The 22,905-nt window shown below is 36.4% G+C and overlaps 1 protein-coding gene across 1 annotated transcript in view; it reads right to left on the reverse strand.

The window, feature by feature from the left end:
- Positions 1-1,566: 1,566 nt before the first annotated feature.
- The window catches only part of GBE1 (1,4-alpha-glucan branching enzyme 1), a 292,212-nt gene continuing 270,873 nt past the window's right edge, over positions 1,567-22,905 (reverse strand). The window contains exons 15-16 of the mRNA XM_060010479.1: positions 17,666-17,783; positions 1,567-2,325 (exon numbers count right to left, since the gene is read on the reverse strand). Of these exons, the coding sequence (XP_059866462.1) occupies positions 2,269-2,325; positions 17,666-17,783 (175 nt within the window). The 3' untranslated portion in view covers positions 1,567-2,268. The remainder of the gene's footprint in view (positions 2,326-17,665; positions 17,784-22,905) is intronic.

Below are 22,905 nucleotides of genomic sequence, written 5' to 3' on the forward strand. Positions count from 1 at the left end.
AGAGCAATTACTAATATTTGCTAATATTAAAAAATGATGGGAAGATATCTGTACTCATCCGTGTTTTCTAGAACATAAAAAATTAAAACAGTAAAAATATTTATCCTAAAAAAGCCAACAAAGATAGATCACTCTCATTTTTGATGTTGGTAATCAACACAGCAGAGGAAAAAGCCATTATTATAAGGCAGACAGAGTAAAATTTTGCATCTCTCTGTTGTGATTATTGAAAATGTTTAACCAGTAAAAAGAAAAAACTTCCCACTGGACTACATGATGATGAGAATGTTACTGAATCAAAAATGAAGATGTAAAGTGAAATATAGCACAAATATTAAACTGTTCTATAAAGGCTGTTTGATACAACAGGGAAGAAAAATCCAACTATTACATTCTACTTGGACTCGATATTTTATTTCTTTGCATGTATTTTTATGTTTCACACCTAAAACATCTGTTTATTGTTCTTGTGGCAGGGGAACACTTGACAAAGGCAATTAACTTACATTACATTGTTAAATTCGAACTTTACACTGTGAAATCTAAAGACCATAATAGTAAGGTCAATCAACATAATGAAAATATAGCATATAACTACTCTGGTCTTTTTACTTTCCACAGAGGTTGAAGTCAAAAAAACAAACAAACAAAAAAATGAGTTCTAGGTGTGAAGTAATCTGTCATTTTTTAAAGAGTCATGATAGAAAATTAGCATATCTCTTTAAACATAAGAAATGCAAAGGTAAGAAATTATAAACTAGAACACAAAACATCATGGTTGTACGTCATGTTATTATCAATAACAGGCACAGTACACAAATCATGGCAGTGCTAAAACGTTAATAACACATCTGTAAGGGCAAAAGCATTACAGAAGGCTTTCAGTAGTCTTTCCTAATGTGTGTCATCATCATCTGGCATCACTGTCAGGAAATCAAACTATTACTGTACTTTTGAAATTAAGGCAAATAACATGTGTCAGACCTAGATGCAAGGCTTTACTCAGGTTATAAGAAAGATGGTTAATATGCAGGCTTAGCTATAAAAGGAAGTCTCTTTTGCTAATCTCTTCCATTACTGAAGCAGTTTTTAATAGACTTTCATGTACTCCTTATTAGTCATGATAATCAAGCTAAAAACAAACAAAAAAAGAAGCAGTCAGTATTAATGTAAAGGAAAATATTAAATCTTTTAAAAAGTGACAGATACTTTATGCCTCATAAGTGCATCATAATTTCTCAGTTATGAATGAATTACCTGTGGCCTGCTATTTAATAAACCAAGGGGTAATTTCATGATGGAGTATCCCATGGAGTTGAGATAGTTAATTCAGCTTCTAAAAGCGTTGAGGTTTAGAGCTCAAAAGTAGCTTAGATATCTGAGTTATTTAGTATAATTTCAACTTACCAAATAGTACCTAAAGAAAAAAATAGTATTAATCCCCACGCCTAGTCCATCGTGCAATGTGCACATATGTGGGGAAGGTCTCAGAGTTGAGAGAGGCATTTTAATATTCACTTTAAATCAATCCCCATAACATCACAGCAAAATAATCATTATCAAAGGCAATTTTGCAATTTTTTTTTATTGACTAAAAGTAAAAGATAGTTTCTGAAATGTTACAATTACCAAGAAATGAAGATATTAGCATCTACCAAGATACTAAGTGAACAAGAGATCACAAGATAAAACTTATGCAAAAAAAGGCATGGATGAGTTCACAGGCAACAACTTTTATCTTTGACACAATTCTTAGTTTTATATTATTATTATATACTTATTACAGTATTTCTAAACACAATTTGAAAAAGGAGAGTAACAATCTTGGTATTTTGTAATTTAGATCAAGAGATACCAGAACAAATAAAGTCACCAGATAGCGCCTTAAAAAAGATGCTGTATACATTCAACAGAAATAATCAAACATGGCACATGATTCAAATCTGAACTTAAAAGGACTAAATAACTGGCTTGTAAGGCAAAATTGTTTGAAGACATGATATATCACACTTCATTTGAGGATCCTAGCTGTTCAGATGGCTGGAAAATATAGTCTAGGATCTCCAAAATTCCAACAAATATGTTCCCCTCTCCTCCTTAAAGAAAAGTTTGACATTCATTTTCATAAACCAGTATTGAATTTCAGACATCTGACATTTAGGCTAGACAAATATATTTTGAAAAGCTTACACATTACAAGCTCTGGGACAACAAGCGTGGGAAAACAAAGTGCACATCTTTCTTTGCTGGAGCTGAAATCAGATCTCTTCAGTTGGGCAGGTCCACATTCTGAAGGACGAGGGCCACTCGGTTTGGAATGTACACCTAAGACAACACAATAGAGTCAGTGCATTTGAAAGAAAAACTGGGAGTGATGTCATCATGTCAGAGTGACTGAGGCATGATGCAGTTTCACATTTGCCTAAATTACAGTTACCTTTACAATTCTACTGGCTCTGAGGAGACTCAAATCCCACAGTTCCAACAGTTCTGGCATCAATGTAAGACTCCTTTAAAACACAGTTCCAACAGTTCTGGCATCAATGTAAGACGCCTTTAAAACAGTCACCGCTAGAGGGCTCCATACGCTTTACAAAAACCAATGCTCCTCAGACACTAGGGACAGAAATAGCCCTCGCTGCTCCTTTTAGGCGCTATCAGGTGGTGAAGGAAGGCTGCCCTCCAGTTCACAATGTTATTCTATTCAGGGGAATAAAAGTAACATACAAAAGATTGCTCACATCAAGTCACTTTTATTATCGTTCTGGTTTGTGTTTTCTCCTGTTATTTTAAGAACAAAACCTTAATGGTAACAGTAAAAGGTATCCTAAGTGTATTTTAGGCCCCGATCCAATTTAAATCAATCAAGAAGCTTGCCACTGCACCGAAAATACAATCCACATTCTTTGCCTGCCCCGCGGAGTCCTGACTCAGCTCCTTCTTGAAAATGTACAGCTCCCATCTCAGATCTGCTCTTCACTTACCCCTTCTCCCCTCACCAGGCTCTGGCCACAGGGCCCTTTCTGTTCCTTGAACACTCCACATCCTTCCCTTCCTCTTGGTCTTGGCCCCTGCCTGCCCCTCTGTTCAGAACACTCTTTACCTGGCTAGTTCCCTATCTCTTAGATCTTGAAAAATCCCAGTTCCACGGAGACGTATTCCTTGATAACTCTATATCTGATGGTATCTCCATGCCATTTCCTATCACAGCATCATTTTTGTTTTTTTCTGAACACTTAACAATTTGTAATTCTTTTTCAAGTTTATGATCAGTCCTTCCCACTAGACCATGAGGTTTACCAGGGTATAGGCCATATATCTTCATATTTCTAACTTTTAGTAGGTGCCAATGGACAAAGTAGGTGCCAATGATGACTAAATAAAAGAATGAATGATGGAGTAAGTAATAGAGGGATCAATATGTGCATATTTCACAAGATATTCTTTAATACACTTAAATCTAAAATAATTTTCATAAAGCTGAGAACTGATTTGAACTGCTTGATGCTTATCTATGTGCTGTTTTACACATATTTAATTACACATATTTAATTACTATTAACAAAGCAAACAGTAAAAATAATATTACAGATTGCTGTCTTCATTGTGACAGTATCTCTCCATTTCTGACTTTGTGAATATTTTACTATTTTCAGTCACTTTAACTGAAAGCTTGACTGATGGTTAAAAAAAATAAAAGAAAAAGGCTTTTATAGTTTAGAACTGGAATGAAAAATGCAAAGCAAACAGGGCTTTAGGGAAAAAAAATTAAAGAACAGAACAGCTGATTTTCATTGACTGAGACCACTGTATGTCCAATGCATGTCAACTCTGCAAATGAACACAATGTTTTCCCTTGAGGTTTCTGTGATAAAGACCTCTTACAACTGTTTAAAAAAAATAAGATACACCAATACAGCTGGTTAGCTTTGAACATTAAAGATTAAAGCAGTTTTTAAATGATGGAATTTTGAGAAATTTATATTATGAATGTAACAACTAGGGAACAGTTTTTCTAATTTTGAATCAAAAGTAACAGTGATTTAGGAAAAGAACATGGTCACCTGAGAAAAATTTCACAAATGCTAACAGTTTACTGGATTACTCAATGTCTCACAGTCTGATTTGCAATCCAGTACTTCCAAAAGATAATATTACATCCTTGCAGTTGTTAAGTGTGGGGAACCCACGTATTTCAATGCCATAATCAGTTTCCCTACAATTTACACAGTTTTTAATGTCATATAAAACCACATCATGATTTGATTGCTAATATAATCTCTTCCATTCAATAGTTTCTTTGACTGTGATAGGTAAGATGTTATAAGATTGGTTCAACAAAAGGAAGCTGGAGGTACTCATGAACAAAGCAGGACTATTACCAATGGTCCCGACAAATCCAGTCCAAAGGATGCCCTATTTCCACAATGACACTACAGACTAAAGCAACAACAGACCAAAGCAAAAGAGGAGAAATAAAAGAAATCAACAATCAGATTCAATCATTTCTCTCTCCAGGTCTTCTCAAAACAGGCATGAATCAAGAGACAGTTGTCCTGCCCTTCTAAAGGAATTTGCTATGTATTTATTCTAGCTGTTTAGTTTGGGGAATCATAGTAACTAGGTGTAACTAATCAGTGGGACAGCAGGTTATAATCAGAATGGTTCTGATTTGTTCTGTCAGGGCCATTCTAAAACTGAAGACCAATCTAAATTTCTCAGCAGCACCAGAAACTGGAGAAAAGAATTTCAGTTCCCTTTACCTTAAAAACATGTCTCTGATATTATTTGGTCCTATATGCAGATAAAAATATTCTGATTAGCCCAAGTCTCCTAAGAAGCAATAAAACACACAAGTCAGGCCTAGGACAAAAAATGATAGGTCCGTGCTCAGTGTGGCACAGTGATATAGCAGGACACATCACCTCAATCTCTTACTGGATCTTATGCACTTTTGATATTTACTCTGATTCATAACCTCACACCGATTTCATTAATGAAATATGAATAACTATATGTTGATAATTTAGAAGCAGTCTTACTCTCTGGTATTCTAGCTAGCCCAAATTTAAGTGTAAAACAAACTGGATGACATGAGAACTTCAAGGTTTGCAGTAAATGCATTGAGTTTCCTATTTTGTCATTTAATGGTTAAAAAAATCCTCCAAGAATTCTCTCTCAATGATGCTGGCCATTTTATGTAAGGACCTTTATGGTGCCAATTCCAGCCACACTTAGAGACCTCTTAATACTATCTGCTCAAAAACCATCAGTTGATAATTGTACAATATCATTAATGGGAGTATTGTGTAATTATATTTTTTCACTGCATTGTTAATTACCAGAATGTGTTCATGTTGCTTTAGAGCCCCTGCAGTATAAACGACATGAAAGAATTTCCCCAAGCAACGGATTTTTCTTAACTATGGCTATTTATGGATTTTGGACTTTTCTTCTTTACTAGGGTTCTGAGTATATAAATCAGTGTTCTTAGTAGTTAGGAAACGACTACAAATTATACTAAAGGACTTAAGATAATTAGAGCTAATCCTTATGATGAGACAATTACAGACATGAACAATTTGGGGACTCTATAATTTAGTGCTAATATTGGCTCTGTAAATCTCAACTTACAATTTTAATTCTATAAATAGTTTTGATTCATACGGCAAAAGAAATATGAACATATTTTAAGTAGATTTAAACATAAATGCTTATATTTAAATACGAACAACTCATATTTAAGTATATGTATATAGAAACCATTTAGTACACACATCACAAATAAAATATGCTGATAAACATGTTCACTAGGCTCACTTACTAACCATTAGGCCGTAAACATTTTGTAGCTAGAATCACATGAAGAACATGTGAGACAGCGTAATGTAGAGCCATGAATTTCATTGTTTCTAGCTATTTTTATAGTCCATTCTTCACAAGGAATCAGAATGTCACATTATAATCCAGTTCATTTATTAAGAGAGTCAAAATGCATGCTAATCTATCCAGTTATTTTGACTACCTTAATGACTTAATCACTATGCAAACCATTAGTATGGCTCAAAAAATAACTGACCACACAATAATCTACTATATTATGTCATCCAGGCAAAGTATTATGTTCTTCTAGGGTCAAAATTGAGTTACACAATTTAATTACACAAATTGATTACATAATTTTTGCAAACAGTATGGCAAAAATTTGAAAACAGAAAATTTGAAAATAACTTTAAATAAAAAATACTTAGGGCTTCCCTGGTGGCGCAGTGGTTGAGAGTCCCCCTGCCGACAGAGGGAACACGGGTTCGTGCCCCAGTCCGGGAAGATCCCACATGCCGCGGAGCGGCTGGGCCCGTGAGTCATGGCCACTGAGCCTGCGCGTCCGGAGCCTGTGCTCCGCAACGGGAGAGGCCACAACAGTGAGAGGCCCGCGTACCGCAAAACAAAACAAAACAAAACAAAACAAAACAAAAAAATTTAAAAGGCAAGTTTTGAAATGTTCTTAGAAATTGTAAAAGTTAGCAATAGCACATAATCAGAGTGATAACATCATTTGATGAAAAGGGCATTAGACCCTTAACAATCTATATATATACACTTGTCATAAAAAATCAAAAATTATTTTGAAAAATAAGGGTGACATATATAATAATTTCAATTTTTACATACATGCTTTAGTTCACAAAATATTTTCTAAGAAAAAAATCTTATTAATGTAGAAGTATATATTATCTCATTTAATTTAGAATATGAAAAAGAGTAAACTTTAAGAATCAAAATTGATTTTGTCTGAAAAAAAAAACCTAAACATTTTCATAATTCTGGATAGAGCAAAAAACATTTCCCAACTTAATTTATATTTTCAATGCCTACAACTGAGGGACAATAAGAAAGATACCTCTATGCCAAATACCCTATTTAAACTAGAAGTCTACCTTTGAATCACCAAATTTAGAATGGGAATAAACAGATCTACTTCCTAAGGATAAGGAGATTAATTGGCAAAGTAATAGATGCTAAAACTATTGCTTTATTCACATTTCACCATTAAGACTGCTTAAGTTATTGTAAAGGAATCTAATTCATTTCAGGTTCAATAATCTCTGCTCTTCCATTTGTGCCATGGAATTTGAATTTATGAATCAGAAAAGAGACAGAGAGCACCCCTGCCCCTCCTCATGCACTGATTAAGATATAGGTTAATATAAGTTCCTATATCAGGAACCAAAATATAGAGAAATCATTATGCTAAAATGGAGTTCCAAAAACTGTCAGTAAAGAAGAATGGAAAAGTTCTGCCCTATAGCTTCTTGGCATTTGTGAGATACTCCGACCTTAGCATATACGTTTCAACAGTAGTACACATGCAGTTCTCCTCTGGCTTAACAGTTGCAACTGATGGAGCATATAAAGAAGACACTGGGATGGTACCTGGTGATGCTGCAGCATATATGGCTATTTTAAGATTCCTTTGAGCTCTGTTTGTTGCTATCTTTGAAAACAGATTTGACACTTAATCAGCAGATCCTTTGGATTATTGAGCTTGCAAATTAAGCTTTGGCAAATACAGTGTACTAGTTATGATGGACAGAAATTTCATGGAAAAGAAAAAAAATTACATTTTTTCTCCCCTTCCCTCTTTATTCTAGGCATGTGGGAGGCAGAAGGTGGTTGAATGAGACCTAGAGCACTTAGGGTCATGTTCAAGAAACCTGATTGGATCCCAGCGCATATTGATCAGTTTAATAAAGAGTTCCATTATGATGATGCATTCTTATATTAGGTATGTATATTAATGTCATTTTTTTCTTTGGCTCTTTGAAGGATAACTCTGGTAAGAATGAATCTGTTTTATTGGATTTTCAGGTCTACTTGGGCTCCCTTATTCTTTTAAAAAAATTTTATTTTATTATTATTTGTTTGTTTTTTGCGGTACACGGGCCTCTCACTGTTGTGGCCTCTCCCATTGCGGAGCACAGGCTCCGGACGCACAGGCTCAGCGGCCATGGCTCATGGGCCTAGATGCTCCGCAGCATGTGGGATCTTCCCGGACTGGGGCACGAACCTGTGTCCCCTGCATCGGCAGGGGGACTCTCAACCACTGCGCCACCAGGGAAGCCCCCCCAAAATTTTATTATATTATTTTATTGCATTAATATAAATTATTACAAAAATCACAATGTCATATACAAAAATATATGAAATACTATAATGAATATTTTAGGTACACACACCTTGCTTAAGAAATCATCCCTAACCAACAACCAATTTTTTTTTTAATTGAATTACAGTTGATTAATTGGGTTCCCTTATTTTTACATTAAAACCAGTGATCACTTCATCTGGAGTCTAAAGACTTATTTAAAATGAGTCATTCCTAGATTGGTTCAAGATGGTGGAGTAGAAGGACATGCACTCACTCCCTCCTCCAAGAGCACTGGAACCACAACTAATTGCTAAACAATCATCAATAGAAAGACACTGGAACTCACCAAAAAAGATACCCAACATCCAGAGATGAAGGAGAAGCTGCAATGAAATGGTAGGAGGGGTGCAATCATGATAAAATCAAATCCCATAACTGCTGGGTGGGCAACTCACAAACTGGAGAACAATTAAACCACAGAAGTTCACCTACTGGAGTGAAGGTTCTGAGCCCCACATCAGGCTTCCCAACCTGGGGTCCAGCAATGGGAGGAGGAATCCCCAGAGAATTGGACTTTGAAGGCCAGTGGGATTTGATTGCAAGACTTCGACAGGATGGGGGGAAACAGAGACTCCACACTTAGAGGGCACACACAAAGTAGTGTGCACACCAGGACCCGAGGGAAAGAGCAGTGACCCCATAGGAGTCTAAACCAGACCTACCTGCTAGTGTCGGAGGGTCTCCTGCAGAGGCAGGGGATGGCTGTGGCTCACCACAGGGACAAGGACACTGGCAGCAGAAGTTCTGGGAAGTATTCATTGGCTTGAGGCCTCTGAGAATCCACCATTAGCCCCACCAAAGAGCCTGCAGGCTCCAGTGCTGGGTCGCCTCTGGCCAAACAACAACCAGGGAAGGAACACAGCCCCAACCACAGGTGGATTACAGTTTTACTGAGCTCTACCCACCAGAGCAACACCCAGCTCAACCCACCACAGGTCCCTCCCATCAGGAAGCCTGCACAAGCCTCTTAGAGAGCCTCATCCACCAGAGGGCAGACAGCAGAAGCAAGAAGAACTACAATCCTGCAGCCTGCGGAACGAAAACCACAATCACAGAAAGACAGACAAAATGAAAAGGCAGAGGACTATGTCCAAGATGAAGGAACAAGATAAAACCCCAGAAAAACAACTAAATGAAGTAGAGATAGGCAACCTTCCAGAAGAATAATTCAGAATAATAATAGTGAAGATGATCTAGGACCTAGGAAAAAGAATGGAGGCAAGGATTGAGAAGATGCAAGAAATGCTTAACAAAGACCTGGAAGAATTAAAGAACAAACAAACAGAGATGAACAATACAATAACTGAAATGAAAAATACACTACAGGGAATCAATAGCAGAATAACTGAGGCAGAAGAACAGGTAAGTGACCTGGAAGACAGAATGGTGGCATTCACTGCCATGGAACAGAATAAAGAAAAAAGAATGAAAAGAAATGAAGACAGTCTAAGAGACCTCTGGGACAACATTAAATGCACAAACATTCACATTATAGGGGCCCCAGAAGGAGAAGAGAGAGAGAGAGAAAGGACCCGAGAAAACATTTCAAGACACTATAATTGAAAACTTCCGTCACATGGGGAAGTAAATAGCCACCCAAGTCCAGGAAGTGCAGAGAGTCCCAGGCAGGATAACTCCAAGGAGAAATACACCAAGGCATATAGTAATCAAATTCACAAAAATTAAAGATGAAGGAAAATTAAAAGCAACAAGGGAAGAACGACAACTAATGTACAAGGGACTCCCATAAGGTTAACAGCTGATTTCTTAGCAGAAACTTTTCAAGCCAGAAGGGACTGGTACAATATATTTAAAGTGATGAAAGGGAATAACCTACAACCAAGAATACTCTACCCAGCATGGATCTCATTGAGATTGGATGGTGAAATCAAAAGCTTTACAGACAAGCAAAAGCTAAGAGAATTCAGCACCACCAAACCAGCTCTAAAACAAATGCTGAAGGAACTTCTCAAAGTCAGAAACACAAGAGAAGACAAGGACCTAAAAACCAAACCCAAAACAATTAAGAAAATGGTAATAGGTACATACATATCGATAATTACCTTAAATATGAATGAATTAAATGCTCCAACCAAAAGACACAGGCTTGCTGAATGGATACAAAAACAAGACCCATACCTTATGCTGTCTACAGGAGACCCATTTCAGACCTAGGGACACATACAGACTGAAAGTGAGGGGATGGAAAAAGATATTCCATGCAAATGGAAATTAGAAGAAACCTGGAGTAGCAATACTCATATCAGATAAAATAGACTTTAAAATAAAGAATGTTACAAGAGACAAGAAAGGACACTACATAATGATCAAGGGATCAATCCAAGAAGAATATATAATAATTATAAATATATATGCACCCAACATAGGAGCACCTCAATACATAAGGCAACTGCTAACAGCTATAAAAGAGGAAATCGACAGTAACACAATAATAGTGGGGGACTTTAACACCTCACTTATACCAATGGACAGATCATCCAAAATGAAAATAAATAAGGAAACAGAAGCTTTAAATGACACAATAAACCAGATGGATTTAATTGATATTTATAGGGCATTCCATCTGAAAACCACAGATTACACTTTCTTCTCAAGTGCACATGGAACATTCTCCAGGATAGATCATATCTTGGGTCACAAATGAAGCCTTGGTAAATTGAAGAAAATTGAAATTGTATTAAACATCTTTTCTGACCACAATGCTATGAGATTACAAATAAATTACAGGAAAAAAACCGTAAAAAAACGAACATATGGAGGCTAAGCAATACGCTACTAAGTAACCAAGACATCACTGAAGAAATCAAAGAGGAAATCAAAAAATACCTAGAGACAAATGACAAGGAAAACACAACGACCCAAAATCTATGGGTTGCAGCAAAAGCAGTTCTAAGATGGAAGTTTAGAGCAATAAAATCCTACCTGAAAAACAAGAAAATTTTCAAATAAACAATTTAACCTTACACCTAAAGGAACTACAGAAAGAACAAACAAAGCCCCCAAATTAGTAGAAGGATAGAAATCATAAAGATCGGAGCAGAAATAAATGAAATAGAAACAAAAGAAACAATAGCAAAGATCAATAAAACTAAAAGGTGGTTCTCTGAGAAGATGAACAAAATTGATAAACCTTTAGCCAGACTCATCAAGAAAAACAGGGAGGAGACTCAAATCAATAAAATTAGAAATGAAAAAGGACAAGTTAAAATGGACACTGCAGAAATACAAAGCTTCGTAAGAGACTACTACAAGCAATTCTATACCAATAAAATGGACAACCTGGAAGAAATGGACAAATTCTTAGAAAGGTATAACCTTCCAAGACTGAACCAGGAAGAAATAGAAAATATGAACAGACCAATCACAAGTAATGAAATTGAAACTGTGATTAAAAATCTTCCAACAAACAAATGTCCAGAACCAGATGGCTTCACAGGTGAATTCTATCAAACATTTAGAGAAGAGCTAACACCCATCCTTCTCAAACTCTTCCAAAAAATTGCAGAGGAAGAAACACTCCCAAACTCATTCTATGAGGCCACCATCACCCTGATACCAAAGCCAGATCAAGATACTACAAAAAAAGAAAATTACAGACCAATATCACTGATGAGTATAGATGCAAAAATCCTCAACAAAATCCTAGCAAACAGAATCCAGCAACACATTAAAAGGATGATACACCATGATCAAGTGGGATTTATCCAAGGGATGCAAGGATTCTTCAATCTATGCAAATCAATCAATGTGATACACTATATTAACAAATCGAAGGAGAAAAACAATATGATCATCTCAATAGATGCAGAAAAAGCTTTTGACAAAATTTAACACCAATTTACGGTCAAAACTCCAGAAAGTGGGCATAGAGGGAACCTACCTCAACATAATAAAGGCTATATATGACAAACCCACAGCAAACACCATTCTCAATGGTGAAAAACTGAAAGCATTTCCTCTAAGATCAGGAAAGAGACAAGGATGTCCACTCTCACCACTATTATTCAACATAGTTTTGGAAGTCCTAGCCATGTGAATCAGAGAAAACAAAGAAATAAAAGGAATACAAAATGGAAAAGAAGAAGTAAAACTGTCACTCCTTTCAGATGACATGATACTATACATAGAAAATCCTAAAGATGCCACCAGAAAACTACTAGAGCTAATCAACGAATTTGGTAAAGTTGCAGGATATAAAACCAATGCACAGAAATCTCTTGCATTCCTAGACAGTAACAACAAAAGATCACAAAGAAAAATTCAGTAAACAATCCTACTCACCATTGCAACAGAAAGAATAAAATAGCTAGGAATAAACCTATCTAAGAAAGTAAAAGACCTGTACTCAGAAAAGTATGACACTGGTGAAAGAAATCAAAGATAACACAAACTGATGGAGAGATATACCATGTTCTTGGATTGGAAGAATCAATATTGTGAAAATGACTATACTACCCAAAGCAATCTACAGATTCAATGCAATCCCTATCAAATTACCAATGGCATTTTTTACAGAGCTAGAACAAAAAATCTTAAAATTTGAGTGGAGACACAAAAGACCCTGAATAGGCAAAGCAATCTTGAGAAAAAAAAAAAAAAATGGAGCTAGAGGAATCAGGTTTCCTGCCTTTATACTATACTACAAAGCTACAGTAATCAAGACAACATTGTACTGGCAGAAAAACAGAAATATAGATCAATGGAACAGGATAGAAAGCCCAGAGATTAACTCACACACCTATGGTCAACTAATCTATGAAAAAGGAGGCAAGGATATACAGTGGAGAAAAGACAGTCTCTTCCATAAGTGGTGCTGAGTAAACTGGACAGCTACAAGTAAAAGAATGAAATTAGAACACTCCCTAACACCATACACAAAAATAAACTCAAAATGGATTAAGGACTTAAGTGTAAAACCAGACACTATAAAACTCTTAGAGGAAAACATAGGAAGAACACTCTTTGACATAAATCACAGCAAGATCTTTTTTGACCCACCTCCTAGAATAATGGAAATAGAAACAAAAATAAACACATGGACCTAATGAAAGTTAAAAACTGTTGCACAGCAAAGGAAACCATAAACAAGACAACCCTCAGAATGGGAGAAAATATTTGCAAATGAATCAACGGACAAAGGATTAATCTCCAAAATATATAAACAACTCATGCAGCTCAATATTAAAAAAACAAACCACCCAATCCAAAAATGGGCAGAAGACCTGAACAGACATTTCTCCAAAGAAGATATACAGATGACTAAGAGGCACAAGAAAAGCTGTTCAACATCACTAATTATTAGAGAAATGCAAATCAAAACTACAATGAGGTATCACCTCACACTGGTTAGAATGGGCATCATCAGAAAATCTACAAACAATAAATGCTTGAGAGGGTGTGGAGAAAACGGAACCCTCTTGCACTGCTGGTGGGAATGTAAATTGATACAGCCACTATGGAGAACAGATGGAGGTTCCTTAAAAAACTAAAAATAGAATTACCATATGATCCAGCAATCCCACTACCGGGCATATATCCTGAGAAAACCATAATTCAAAAAGACACATGCACCCCAATGTTTATTGCAGCACTATTTACAATAGCTAGGTCATGGAAGCAACCTAAATGTCCATTGACAGACAAATGGATAAAGAAGATGTGGTACATTGGTACAATGGAATATTACTCAGCCATAAAAAGTCACGAAATTGGATCATTTGTAGAGGTGTGGCTGGACCTAGAGACTGTCATACAGTGAAGTAAGTCAGAAAAAGAAAAGCAAATATTGTATATTAACGCATATATGTGGAATCTAGAAAAATGGTACAGATGAACCTGTTTGCAAAGCAGAAATAGAGACACAGATGTAGAGAACAAATGTAAGGACACCAAGGGGGAAAAGCAGGGGGTAAGTGTTGGGGGGTGTGATGAACTCAGTGATTGGGATGGACATATATACACTTATATGTATAAAATAGATAACTAATAAGGACCTGCTGTATAGCACAGGTAACTCCACTTTGCTGTACAGTAGAAACTAGCACAACACTGGGAAACAACTATACCCCAATAAAAAAACATAAAAAAATTAAAGAATAAAATAAATGGAGTCATTCCTAAAGCATCAGTAGTTATCGAAAACAAGATGCTGCTGCTGAGAAGACAGGACCAATCTTTACCTTTTGACCGAGTTGGATCAGAATTCTATTATAGGCAGTGTTCTATTTCTCATGTGCTTGCAGTGCTGTATTCCTCTACCTCTTATGGAGACTTATCTGACCTTCTCCATTCCACCTGCTAATTTAGAACTGCACAGTCCATATTTGGAAGATCAATTCAATTAGTGCTTGAAAAGTAATCTCTTGACTGTTGCTGCCACTGGTTACTTGGCTTGTTTTAATTATATAGAATATCTTTGCTCTTAAAAAATCAAAAGGATGTCAAGATATTTTTTGCCCACCCTCAAAGGTTGCAAGCCCTCGCCTAAGATAATAATTTTTCCAAAATTGGGAGAATATCCTCAAAGCACCTAGTGTCTTGACACGCTTAAAATACCTAAATAATTATTGAATAGCCACAACAATAGTAACTTTTGAATACATGTGCAGTACCATTTTGCAGCTTCCCCAAAGCTTGGCTGTGTTAATTAATTTAGGCCCCGCAAGAACCTCTTGCTGTAGGCAGGATGCTATTATTAATCCTCACTATGCAGACAGGGAAACCGAGTCACAAAAAGATCAAATTACTCAAGTTCTCATAGCTGGTAAATGATCCCAAATTCCCTGCCATGACATGTTGTGGTCTTTTTTACTATATTACCAGGCTTCCCTTCCCAATAGAGCCCTCTTTGGATACACGAACCTTTAGGAAAGTTGGCTATATAACATTTTTTTTGTGTGTGTTATGTGGGCCTCTCACTGTCGTGGCCTCTCTCGTTGCAGAACACAGGCTCCGGACGTGCCGGCCCAGCGGCCATGGCTCACGGGCCCAGCCGCTCCGCGGCATGTGGGATCCTCCCGGACCGGGGCACGAACCCGTGTCCCCTGCATCGGCAGGCGGACTCTCAACCACTGCGCCACCAGGGAAGCCCGGCTATATAACATTTTTGCTATCTGAAACTTTCAAAACCCTTTCAGTCTAGTTCAACTGGTTCAAGTTCAGCTTTATCACAAGTGGGTGCTACTTCTCCATGACTCCTCTTTATGAGCTGTCACCTTCCCTAACCCCTCAGGGGTCTCTAACTCTTTTGGTTATTTCAGAGCTTTAAGACCGTTTTCTTGTTCATGTCAGAAACTATTTGTATCAGTCTTATTTTACATGTCAAAACTGAATGTTCTGACAAACTACGGCAATCATTCTTTGGAGATAGAATCCACTAGCAGCTTTGAGCCCTCCCTCTTGAAAATACATATGAATCTAGATCTCTATCTAAGCCATATCAACATCATCAACACCCCACCTCAACACACACATAGGGTAACACCTAGGTTTCCTAAGGCTACTGACTTTCCTCAGAGCTGATAATCAACAACTTAATCTTGCTCATCCCTGCTCGTTTTATTTATTTTATGCCACTGTCTTTGACATATATAATATGGCAGCTTACAAAGTAAGGTGCTGGTACCACCCTAAGAGTTGGGGATATAGTAGAAAAATGGAGGAGCCAGGGGTACCAAACAGATTCTCATGCTTGACTTTTACCCAAACTTAAAAAAAAATGAGAGAATTTAACAGCAATAATAAAGCCATACATTTGTGGGATACATCCTGGCCTCACATAAGTGAAACAAATCTTTCCTTTTTTTTTCCTTCTTTTTCTTTATTGGAGTATAATTGCTTTACAATGTTGTGTTAGTTTCTGTCGCACGTTGAAGTGAATCAGCCATACGCATACATACATCCCCTCCCTCTTAGACCTCCCTCCCCCCCACCATCCCACCCAACGAGGCCATCACAGAGCACCAAGCTAAGCTCCCGATGCTATACAGCAGGTTCCCACTAGCTATCTATTTTATGCATGGTAGTGTATTTATGTCAAACCTTACCTCCCAATTCATCCACCCTCCCCTTACCCCCTCCGTGTCCACACGTCCATTCTCTATGTCTGCCTTTCTATTCCTGCCCTGCAAATAGGTTCATCTGTGCCATTTTTCTAGATTCCACATACATGCGTTAATATACGATATTTGTTTTTCTCTTTCTGACTTAAATCTTAATCCAAGACCTTTTATTGTGAAACAAACAAAAAAATGCAGATCTGAGACAGAGAGAAGAGGGAAGAGGAAGAAAGATAGATATATAACTAGTCAGGAAAAGGAAAACATACATAATGCAGATGTGGACTTGGCCATAAATTAAACGAAGAATTCCTCCAAATCTGCAGAGCTTCTAAATTCTACATTAATTTTTTTTATTGATATAGTTGATTTATAATATTAGTTTCAGGTGTACAACATAGTGATTCAAAATTTTTATATATTATACTCCATTTATAGTTATTATAAAATATTGGCTATATTCTCTGTGCTGTACAATATATCCTTGCAGCTTATTTATTTTATACATAGTAGTTTGTACTTCTTAATCCCTCCCCCTATCCTGCTGTTACCCCCTTCCCTCCCCACACTGGTAACCACTAGTTTGTTCCGTATATCTGTGACTCTATTTCTGTTTTGTTATATTCATTTGTTTGTTTATTTTTCAGATTCCACATATAAGTGATAACAAATGGTATCTGTCTTTCTCTGTCTGACTTACTTCACCAAGCATAATACCCTCCAGGTCCATCCATATTGTTGCAAATGGCAAAATTTTATCTACATTTTTAAAATAAATTAAATTTAGTAGTCTAAAGCAATATTCTTTCATTGTGTCAACATCACAAAGTAAAAGTTAGTTAATATAATACAACACTCTCCTCAGTAATATAAGGAAACCAGAGAATTTTATAACTAGAATGAATTCAGTCATCAATAACTACATGAAAGAAAAAGATGTATATACAGATTCTTTTAAGGTGTTTTAAATTAAACTTCATTAGATAACCAATAATGTAGAAATCTGCTTAATGTAAAATATTACAGAGAAAGCAAGAACAGAAAGAAAGTAAATTGTATAAAAATAGAAATATTCATAACAGAAAACTAAAATGTGCCTTCCTTTTATTTTTTGAGAAATAATTTTTAATCCTATTAATATTCAAATTTCCTCAATTGTCAGCTAAATATTCTGTATTATTTGTTTTTCCAAAACCCAGTTCAGTCTAGCACCACACATTGCATCTATTTTTTTAGTGCAATCCTATTTCCCTACTCTCTGCCTTGTCTCCAAGTTGCTTACTTGTTGAAGAGTTGTTTCCTTGGACAAAAACACATCATTTTGAAAATACAGAATTAAATTTAAATGAAATGAAAATACCTTAAAAATCTTACTTACCAAAAGAGAATAGGGACAGTTGTTATGTTCAAAAGGTTTAGAAAAGAAATCGGTATTGTGGTCCAGTCTCTGGTGTCCTCCATATTCCGCTGCATCTGAATCTAGCACAATTTTGTACGTACAACTCTTAAGGAACCACAACGGTTTAGGAGTTGAATGAGACATTATAAAACATTTCTGAGACAGGACTTAAAAGTGAGTATTTTGAAAACTGTTTAATGATGATTTGTGCTACGTTCTCATTTCTTCTCTAAGATTTCTGAGTTTGAGTTTATCATGTTTGAAAGGGGCTTTATAGGCTATCTAGTCTGCACACTCGTGGGATCCTTGTTATCCTTTTATCACAGCTCGTCACATGATCATCCATACCTATTAACGAAGAATCTACTTTCCTTTTCATGTAACTAATTCCATTTGTTAGAAATTCTTCTCCATATTAAACAGAATTTTGATTTCTTGGGACTTTTTCTACCCAGAAAAGCCATAAAGAATAAGTTCAAAATACAGTAATTTTCAAATATTTAACAATAGCTATTTTGTCTCCATGTGTCCTCTGCATACATAACTAAATACTTACTAAATGTAATCCCAGAAACTTTGATCATTACTCATTTGATATGGCTTTTTACTATTTCCCTATCTCTGAATTCATTGCAGTTTGCTAGATCCTGGTTGATAAAGTGAGGAACACAGAAGAGAACTAAAGGTCCATGTGTGGCCTGAAGACCAAGTAGGCTCATTCTTTCCCCTTGGTTACAAGCAGCATGCTTCTATTAATGCACAAGATCATGCAAACATACTATCCATCATGCCACAGGTGGATTCATGTTGCAATCATGTGATCTGCTACAACTTAACATCTGATTTTTCACAATGAGCTACTATGCATGTTAGCATTATTGTATTTATAACAAAATAACAGCTATGGTTATTATGTTCAAACTTATGCTCAGAAAGTCTAGAAATGATACTTGATTAAAAAATCCACAAGTAAATATAAATGGGTACCTAGAAATTTAAGTTTCTTCTAGCCTAAGGAGGGAGACAGATAGGTGTCTAGGTGCTCTGTATTTTCTTTTCCTCGTATATAAATATTTAATCTCAGAAACATTTGTACCTTTTCATTACAGCTAAAGTTATCACATTAAAAGTACATGGGAAAAAAAAAAGTACATGTGGATAACAAACTATGACCATATTTTCATGCCTAGGGGACTTCTGTGTGGGTAAGAGATGCAGATGGACGCACCACAGGAACTTTTGCTGGGAGTGGTGGCGCCACTTCAGTCAATCCAGGTCAGCCTACTCTGATGCAAATTTAGACTAATACCTTAATCAGCATGTTACTGTGTTTAAAAGAGAGGGAGAGGGAGGGGGAGAAAGACTGAGTTCAAAAGGTGACTACTGGGCACAAGCTCGTTCTAAAGTCACTCAGTAGAGCTGCACATGATTTGAGCATATGGATTTATTTAATGGGGAAATACACACAGTGAAAATAAATCATTAGGGGCATGGTAAATAAATGAAGCATTGTGGAATGAAAGGAACTACTAAAATAAAAGTTTAGTTTTGGTTCTTCATCCTAGTTCATTAAATACTTGCACAGTCTTCAAAAAGCATTAAACAAAAACAAAAAGAGTACAATACAGTTTAGAGAATAATGACCTAGAATCCTTTCTAAAACACTGGAAATACAGTATCAATTATTAAATTATTGGTTAACAGCATAGATTATTGGTAGTTGTGACTGAAGACAGCAAGTATACCATGAAAAGCACCGATTCCTAACCTGTGGGTTGATAATCACTGGTCATTGTGTTATAAGGGTCTCACAGAATGAGTAATTATGTTATTAAAAGGGACTGGGATGGATTCTATATGTACATTGTCTGAAGACTAAATTATGTTATTATACCCATTTGGTACTGTATTTCAAAGAATATGTACTTTTTTGATTAATGAGATATAAATTCATTTAAAAAATCACAGAATTTGTAGTAAGTTTTTTGATATATTTTCTCAATCAAGGATACTGAAAGAACAATTGTTATATAAGAAGCAATTTTTTTTGACATTGAAAGGGGTCATCACACTGAAAATGGTTAGAATCTACTCACTTAATCTATAATTTATACCTATAAAGAAAAAGCTTACAAAAGCCATAAAGTTTCAAAATATCAGTTTAGACATATTTCTCTGATCTATAATTTAAAGAAAAAAATTCTGTTGTGGCCACTTTCGGAATTCCCCAGCCCTGTGTCTCTATTACCCAGGGAATACAGCCATGTCCTTTAGAAAACACATCCCTTAAACTCCAGAAATTCCAACAATTTAAAACACTAGATTAAAAGTAATGATTGTGAAAGAGCTTTATAATTGTAAATTACTACAACATACTACTCAAGTGTCAACTTAAAAAAATGCACAATGTTAGAGTTGCTAGTTAAGTTTTATTTGGGGCAAAATGAGGACTGTAGTCTGGGAGACAGCGCCCCAGATAGCTCTGAGAAACTGCTCCAAAGAGGCAGGGGGGAAGGTCAGTATATATATGGTTTTGGTGACGGGGGAGTACATGCAATCAAGCGCATATTTTTTACAGAAGTTTTCTACTAGTCTCGTGCAGGTTACTGCTAGTCACAGGAGCAGACGTCACGATGAAGGATTTTAGTGCTTTTCTATATATGAGGAGATACAAGAATTGCGCTCATAAAATTGCTCCTGAAAATATCTAACTATCTGAAGGCCTGATCTGCCAGTTTTTCCCAGAGCACAGAGTGCCTCATTTCTGCTCTCCACCCTGAACTCCTTTCAGGGGGTGTTGAAAGTCAGCAGATGCAGCAGCTCATGATTTAATCCTTGTAGACGTAGATGGCAAGTGCCAATGGAAAATGCCAATTCATAGTTGACACAAAAATCAGGCAACCCCGTCTTTTAGGAACACTGCTTAACATAAACATTTTTAAAGAGGTTTTATGCGCAATTGGATTTTTGTTTTTCTCTTCTCTCACTCAGGCATTCCCTCACTCCCTATTTCTCATGTACATGTGAGCACACACAAACAGACACACAGATACACACATGCACATGACGTGGGACCCACACAGCACCAATATCCCTACAAAGCCCTGTCTTCCACTAAAGAACATCCCTCTGAAAATATAACTCAGAGCCAATTTACACTTAAACTACCTTCTTCATGTGGTTTCCAGTTCCACAGTGGATAAAACAAATTTAGCAGGACATCTCAACACCTTCACATCTCTTTAATTCATAGCTACCTCCCTACACCTAGCAGACTGCCTTCTCATAATAGCTTCTCAATACATCTTTGAAACTGATATTCAGGATGACAATCCTGATTCACCAAGAAAGGCCAAATTACATGTCTTATTTTTTATATTCGAGGGAAGTAGGAGAAATTATTTTCCCATTCACTTAATACACACAATGTAGGAGGCACTGTACAAGATATTAAAAAAAAATGACTAAGATGTGGTTTTAGTTCACATGCAACTCACAGCCTATTAAGGGGAGATTAGAAATGAATATGAATGTCTATAAATAAAACAGAAAGCAATATGCAATGAGAGGTAGAGCCAAGGAGGGAAGGTAGGATTGACAGTCTATAAACAAAAACTTTTGAAGGCTAGGCTAGACTGTTAAGATTTATTTTGTAATTAAGTATGAGAACATTGAAGGTTTGTGAGAAAGGTTATGACAATCAAAAAAATTAACCTGGGGCTTCCCTGGTGGCGCAGTGGTTGAGAGTCCGCCTGCCGATGCAGGGGACACGGGTTCGTGCCCTGGTCCGGGAAGATCCCACATGCCGCGGAGCGGCTAGGTCCGTGAGCCATGGCCGCTAAGCCTGCGCGTCCGGAGCCTGTGCTCCGCAATGGGAGAGGCCACAACAGTGAGAGGCCTGTGTACCGCAAAAAAAAAAAAAAAAAAAAAATTAACCTGAAGGTTGAGGGTAGAATAGGATGAACAAAGGAAAGACTAAGTCAGAGAAACCAGCCAGGGACCTAACTGGTTCATGGATAGTAGTATGGCTAAACTTGGATAATGCAAATGGAGAGACATACATAAACCAATGAGATTTTGGATGTGCAACTAATGGTACTCAAATGTAAGGAAACTGATGCTCAATTTGGGGAAACACTTGGAAGGGGAGAATAGTTGTGCCCAAAGACACACAATAAGTTTAGTGGCAGAGCTGGGATGTAGACACAAGTCAAATTCAGATCTAATTACCCTACTCTCCTCAAGTGGATGCCTATTTTATGCCAAGAAGCAGGCAAAGTGTTTCGCAGGCAATTTCTTGTTTAATTCTAAATTTAGATTCTAAGCATAAAGAGGTTGGAATGAACATGACATGAAGAATAAAAACAAGGAAAATAGATAAAGTGATATCCATCTGAGTGTTTAATTAAATTTAAAAGATTGGTGTTAAAGGACTGTAATTCTTAACATTACTTAAGGAGTCTGGATATCTGAGGTTTATTGCATTTGTTCTAGATCAATTTCTTGTTTAGTTGGTTCATTTGGTCACTTGATTGGGGAACACAAAATTATTGAACTGAAAAAATGTACCTTGCTCAATTTGGGAAAATACAGCAGGGAAAGAATGATAGAATTTTTATAGAGATTTTCTTTTAAAAAAGGAGATCAAATAGATCCCTATCCATTTGGTCATCATTTTAAAATATTATTTCTTCTTATTTTAAATTCAAGAGCTTCCTAAGTATTTGATATATCTATCAACAGGTTGAAGTAGATAAGAAGTTTTAAGCATTATTTTATCATGTGTCCTTAAATTTGAACCAAGGAAGAGCCATGTTCTGAAGACCTGTACTAATAAGATTAAAGAACAGTGAAGACATGAAGACTCTTAAATTCAATGGCTCTTCAAATACTCCAAAAGCTGCTGTGTTTGCTCAGCCACTTGATAAAGTGTCTGTTCAAAGTATAAGGATTTTGATGTAAGAAGTACTATCGTTTAAATCATTCTGCACTATACTCACTTCACTCCTGCTGAAGAAACTAAGGACATTTATTGTAAGGTACAAACCCTGAGGTTTCAGACTGAGTGACAATAAAAGGGGTTCTCTAGTGACTAGGTGGCCATAAAGATGGCAAAGCTGGTAAGTTACCATATATCTTTAAATCTAAGACACCTTCAATTTTAAGATGAATTATTTTATACACCTCCAATAAAGAGAAAAATATCACTACCATGATAA

The sequence above is a fragment of the Delphinus delphis genome, chromosome 4 (assembly GCF_949987515.2).
Source record: "Delphinus delphis chromosome 4, mDelDel1.2, whole genome shotgun sequence".
Classification (NCBI taxonomy): domain Eukaryota; kingdom Metazoa; phylum Chordata; class Mammalia; order Artiodactyla; family Delphinidae; genus Delphinus; species Delphinus delphis.